This window comes from Toxorhynchites rutilus, chromosome 2 (genome assembly GCF_029784135.1).
Source record: "Toxorhynchites rutilus septentrionalis strain SRP chromosome 2, ASM2978413v1, whole genome shotgun sequence".
NCBI lineage: Eukaryota > Metazoa > Arthropoda > Insecta > Diptera > Culicidae > Toxorhynchites > Toxorhynchites rutilus.
The window spans coordinates 121,830,659-121,836,559 of record NC_073745.1 but is presented as its reverse complement, the minus strand read 5'-3'; the positions used below and the strand labels follow the sequence as shown (position 1 = coordinate 121,836,559).

At 36.5% G+C, this 5,901-nt stretch overlaps 1 protein-coding gene across 1 annotated transcript; it reads left to right on the top strand.

The window, feature by feature from the left end:
* The first annotated feature begins 4,168 nt into the window (after positions 1-4,168).
* LOC129770697 (HIG1 domain family member 1A, mitochondrial-like) lies at positions 4,169-5,018 on the top strand. Its single transcript, XM_055773686.1, has 2 exons — positions 4,169-4,557; positions 4,621-5,018. The coding sequence occupies exons 1-2, from the start codon at positions 4,218-4,220 to the stop codon at positions 4,629-4,631; spliced, it is 351 nt and encodes a 116-aa protein (XP_055629661.1). The 5' UTR covers positions 4,169-4,217; the 3' UTR covers positions 4,632-5,018.
* Positions 5,019-5,901: the final 883 nt, after the last annotated feature.

Sequence of the window (5,901 nt, the reverse complement as noted above, 5' to 3'; positions counted from 1 at the left end):
TTGTAGAAATAACATGCATGTTTTTCAGCTGCTGACTATCTACTGGTATGATATGAGGGGAACTGAATAATTAGAGGACAATGTGCAACTGGATGAACTTCTAACAGAAGAAACGTTGAATCCTCCCTATGCTGCTGTGTATCCTGGCGACTCATCAACTCACGGTTAAAGTAAGCCTCACCTTACTCCTACAGTGGTTACAAACGAGTCCTGGGATATCTATATCTATAAAAATGGATTTCTGTCTGTATGTCTGTCTATCTGTCTGTCTGATTATTATGGACTCGAAAACTACTGAACCGATCGACATGAAAATTGGTATGTAGGGGTTTTTCGGGCCGGGGAAGGTTTTCGTGATAGTTTGAGACCCCTCCCCCTCTCTGAGGGGGGGGGGCTGTCATGCAAATGAAACACAAATTTCTGCATTGCTCGAGAATTAATCAAGCAAATGAAACCAAATTAGGCATATGGGGGTTTTAGGGTGCAATAAATGTTTCTATGATGGTTAGACACTCCTCCCTTTTCTTTAAGATGTAAATATGGCTGCCATACAAATGAAACACAAATTTTTGCATAACTCGAGAGTTAATCAAGAAAATGAAACCAAATTTGGCATGCGAAGGTTTTAGGGGACACGAAACGTTTATATGGTGAATAGACACTCCTCCCCTCTCTCTGAGGGGAGATGGGGGACTGCCATACAAATAAAGCATACATTTCTGCATGTTTCAAGACCTAATTAAACAAATTGAACCAAATTTGGCATGTGGAGGTTCTAGCGTGCAAGAAACATTTCTAAGGTGGTTCAACACTCCTCCCATCTCTCTAAGAAGGGGGGGAGGGGGTCTGCCATAGAAATGGAACACAAATTTCTGCACAACTCGAGAATTATTCAAGAAAATGGAGCCAAATTTGGCATGTGAAGGTTTCACAGGGCACGAAACGTTTCTATGATGAATACACTCCTCCCCTCTCTCTAAGGGGGGCTGCCATACTAATGAAATACGAACTTCTGCATAACTCGAGAACTAATCAAGCACAATTTGGGATGTGAGAGTTTTTTTGGTATAAGAAATGTTTCTATGGTGATATGACACCTCTCCCTCCTCTGGAATGGAGAGGGGGTCCCATAAAAAATGTTACACATATTTCAACCAAAAATATACTAATCAAACATGACGATTGAAAATTTTCGGAAAAGTTTGAAAGAAAAAGGGAAATTCGGAAAATTAAATTCCCTTATGTTCTACAATTACATAGTGACAAGCGTTGTTAGTCCTTTTGATGTTTGCGTTAACGAAATATCTTTATCTTCGTTTATCTATACCAATAACAATGGATTGCCGAATATGTTGATAAGAGCAAAACTCGAGGAAGGAATTGTCCGCTTTAGGACTGTCTTTATTCTATCATATTTTCTGTATAAAACATTTATTCCATGTAACGGAGAAACATGTTATTTGCATGTGGTTGAAAAATCTTGAACGAGAATTGTGTCAGAAAATAATCTGATATTATAATGATGAGTTTTGATAGAAGTACTAGGAATTTTTTAGTAAAAGGTAAGTTCAACGGGGTCGATTAGAAGATCAATCAATGAACAGTTCTACGATTGACCCATGAATTTGCGCATAGTAAAAAACGTGAATGTTTGAAGGAATTGATAACAAAAAACAAATTTTGGGCGGGACGAAGTTTGCCGGGTCAGCTAGTGTCAAATAACAACGTAGAATCTGCGAAGATGTTCATTGAAATGCCGAAGCGCCAAAAACTTGAGGAAAGGAAAAGGAAAACTGAGTTTAAACGTAGAAGGGAAAAAAAGAAAAAGAAATAGCTAAAGTTTGCTAAGTTGAGGAAACAAGAAGAATGGATGAGGCAGAAAAAAAAATTAAAGAACTGAAAAAGGCAAAAAAAAACTGCAAATTTGAAAGCGAAATTGGTACAAAAGAACGATGGCAAAATAGATGAAACTATGTAACAACAATTAAGAATCAAGACTCAAGCTCTGTGTAATCTTAAACCATTTTATTACTTTGAATAACAAATAACTTGAATTCAAATATATAATTATCATTTAAGCAATATAACGCTTCCGGTATATTAAACCATGAAGGTACAACATAAAGAAACATCAATAAACAAAAAGCATTATGGGGGAAAATAGGGGAAGGGGTAAGTGGTTGGAATTATCACGAGAGAGGTTGTTGAAAATTATTTCAAGTTAATTAAAAAATAACAGGTTGTTAACAGTTCTATTAGAAGTTTACAAGATATTAATGGTTGTAGACAATTTTAAAGACATTTGTGTGTGCATGGAAGGTTGCAGTACTTGTGTAGACAGGGCAAGTTGTTGTTATTTTCGCATCTTGATCATTTTATTGCCTTAATAATTGTACAAAAATATAAATAGGAAAACAGTGTTCGAAATTCGAATTCACTCTGTCCGAAATTTGATTTTTTATAAATAGTGACCAAAGTTTAATTTTAATTCGCTTCAATTGAAAAACTTTTTTTTAATATTTTTTATGTTTTTAATCAAATAGGTACTATATTAGAAAGTTTAAAAGCATTTTGAACTAATTTACTAAAAAGTAGAAGGGTCTGAGCCTAGGGGCACGGACGGAAGTTTGACGTAGGACTGTGATTGTTCCAACAGTTGTTTTGTTTTAATGTAATTCTTTTCATTGTTCAGAAATCTGTTAGTTTAACTCTTTGAAACTTCAAATAGTAGCCCTGGAATGGGCCGTTTGTTATATGTACTCGTAACCGTCAAACGAACAAAAAAAGAAAATCTGGTCTAATTGAAAATGATTAATGAATATCAGTCTGACACATAACTGGGGGGAATGGTAGATGGTAAACGGGTGGAATGGTAGATCGGTGAACGAAAAAAATATATATATCGTCATTGATTACATTGAATATGAATTTTATGGGGAAGAAACGAAAATCAAGTTAAAAATACTTACGATTTCGTGATATTTTGAGGTAAAACACACATTAAATCATGAAGTTGTTTTATTTTAAATGGTGATATTGTTATTTCTTTCATTTGTGTTATTCTTATTATTAGCAGAAACTTTTTCGGTGAAACAATGTTCGTTTGTAGACTATCACAATCAAGTCGTATTGGTTCTACTGCTCAATCTATCATAGAAAGAATAAAGTCATTGAGAATTATGAATATGAGTCATGAAGATTATTTCTATTTTATTTCGTTTCATTTTTGTGATGCGATGTAATGCCGATCTCAGTAAGTCCTCACATAATAATCGCTGTCATCTTCCTAGTATTGCTATCATTTTTCGCTGTACAATTGCCCATGTTTTCACAGCCCGCAAGACACTGGCTTAAGATGTTCATCATCCCGTCATATATGTATGAGTGACACTTTCCTCGTCGCTTTGATGAAATCTTGCATGATATTTCATTGATGCATGAAATCTTGCATCTGATTACTTCAACATTCGAAAAAGGTCTTGCTAATTTGTTTGATAGATCTAATTATTGCACACAATTTTGTGTTGCATACAACTTTCATGGGAACGAAGTTGAAAGAAAGAATGCATAATACATGATTCACCTTCTCATCCGCTCGAATAACATACCTCTTTTGTTTGTTAAATTGCTCACTTGTTTCATTATTTCCACTGTTGATGTCTCTGGCGAAAAAAAATCTGGATAAATTTGCCGTCTAATGGTATATTTTATAACATATATCATAAGAACGATTCTGCGTAATATGCATTTGAAAACTCTTAATAAACGTTACATTTTTCGTAGAGTGACCCCCTATATAGAAATCAAAGACGTAGTCCTACGTCAAAATATCAACCAAATAATACCTGTACATAACGTTTTGATCTGTTTTCTGCATCAAATGCCTCAAGCGTCCGAAATATGATTCAGAACGGTATACCCATGATGGTTTTCTCGCGCCACAATACTTCTAGCCTACTTGTGACGTCATTTCGAAAACGAAAAGTATGCTACGTGAGTGAACGAACGACTGTGCATGAAATCAACCATGCAAAAGTGAGTGTCGCAAGTCATCAACAACGGCACAACGCGTGTATCACGTACACAACAGTTGGACTGCTAGGCAGGGTGGGAATGAACATTCCTCATGAATACTCTCTGGGGTAAGAGTCATTCGTGAGCAGAACGTTTCATGAAAAAGTCGAGTGTTAGTTTGTTCTCCCACACTCTCTCACAAAATGACTCAAGCGATGCTGACTGTTCAGAATTTCGAGGAAAGCATCGGTGATAAACTGATACGGAAAGCGCGGGAATATCCTTTCGTACCTATCGGTCTTGCAGGATTGGCAATCGTGTGTGGAATCGGAGTCTACAAATTTAGGAATCGTGGATTGATTCCCTCTTCGGTGTATCTCATGCAGCTTCGTGTCGCTGCCCAAGGGACGATGGTGGCTGCTCTTATGGTAGGACTGGGAGGCACCATGGTCAATGAGTACTTATTTGGAGCCGCCAGAAGCGAGAAACCGAGATCCTTCGAAATGACACAACGTGATCATTTGCTGATGGAGTCACTTATGGGTAAGGGAATTGGATTTTGATTGCTGCTGTTCGTCGTTATAACGAAAACTTTCATCATTGCAGGTGTATTTTAGTGAGTGTGGATAGGCGCTGCCTATGAAACCTGTCTATCACTTTGAAGTGTCGCACCAGCTCATAAATCGAAAGACTTCGATTTGATTAAAGATTTTCCAAACAGCGCTCGAGAAAACGAATTGTTTTCATCAGCAAGCCGAAGTTATGTTTTATGGTTTCGCGAAGTACTGATTGGAATGAATCAAACTGACCAAAGCGAGCAACTGACGAAAAAAAAGTAGAAATCAACTTGTTTCAAGGTTGAACTCGTCAATGGAAGCCATACCATTAAAGTAATTAGTGTGAGTTTTTCTATAAATTCATATTGTAAAACATTTTAGTGTTCAAAAAGGCACATGTGTTGATGCAACAATAAACGCACACAATAAAGGACACATAATGAAGTTGAGACTGCAAAACTGCAACATAATTTTTACTGCGCACTATATTACTGTACTAGACTCCGAAATAGGGAAGGTAAACGAAAGCCCTAGCTCAAAATCATGTTCTCTCTCTAGATGTACGCTTCGAGCCGCACGTAACACCGATGCATACGTGACCAGACGCACGTCTCCCATGAATTTTTATGCTGCAGCTCATGCTCACAGCAGGGAAGAGCATTGGTCTTTTCTAGTTAGGGTGAATGAAATTACATGCTTGAATATAGCAGATAAATTCAATGTTTTCGCTATTTGGGAAGTTATTAGAATACATGTAACGAAAAACATATTTTTCAATCGAGCATCATATCATCCTTATCGAGATGTTTAGATGGAGATATACAAAACAGAAATATCTATATCGTAGAACACTCCATTACTGTAATATCAGTACCTAATAGTGTGCAATGCTTAAAAATCTTGAGCTTGAGCATTCGTTTTTTCCGATTCTCTGTTCATTCGATCTCAATATAGTATAATAAAGTGCATCGATGCACAATGAGGAAATGACCGTATACAAGGTTTTTAACACATATCTGCTTCTTACGAATCTTCTCGTGAAAGGTTTCAGGCTGCTATTCGTAGATTGTCCTATTTTTGGGCGCTATTTCCGCGAGGAAAAAACTGATGTTTTTAACAGCAAGCAGGTGTTTGTTTGCTGTTTGTGCTAGCTAACCGCAACCTTTATACAAATAGTTTAGCAAATAACAAATACTATAGAATTTGTCTAACAGTTGTACGTAGATTCCCTAGACAATGGGCGAAAGTTGTAGCAGTCGGAGCTTTTTCTTCCATAAGTAATTCTTTTAATTTATTGACAAGCAAATGTGTTTTTCTTTCATAAAAAAGA

Coding starts and splice junctions, on each gene's coding strand:
- LOC129770697 (XM_055773686.1), top strand. CDS start 4,218: ATGACTCAAGCGATGCTGACTGTTCAGAATTTCGAGGAAAGCATCGGT.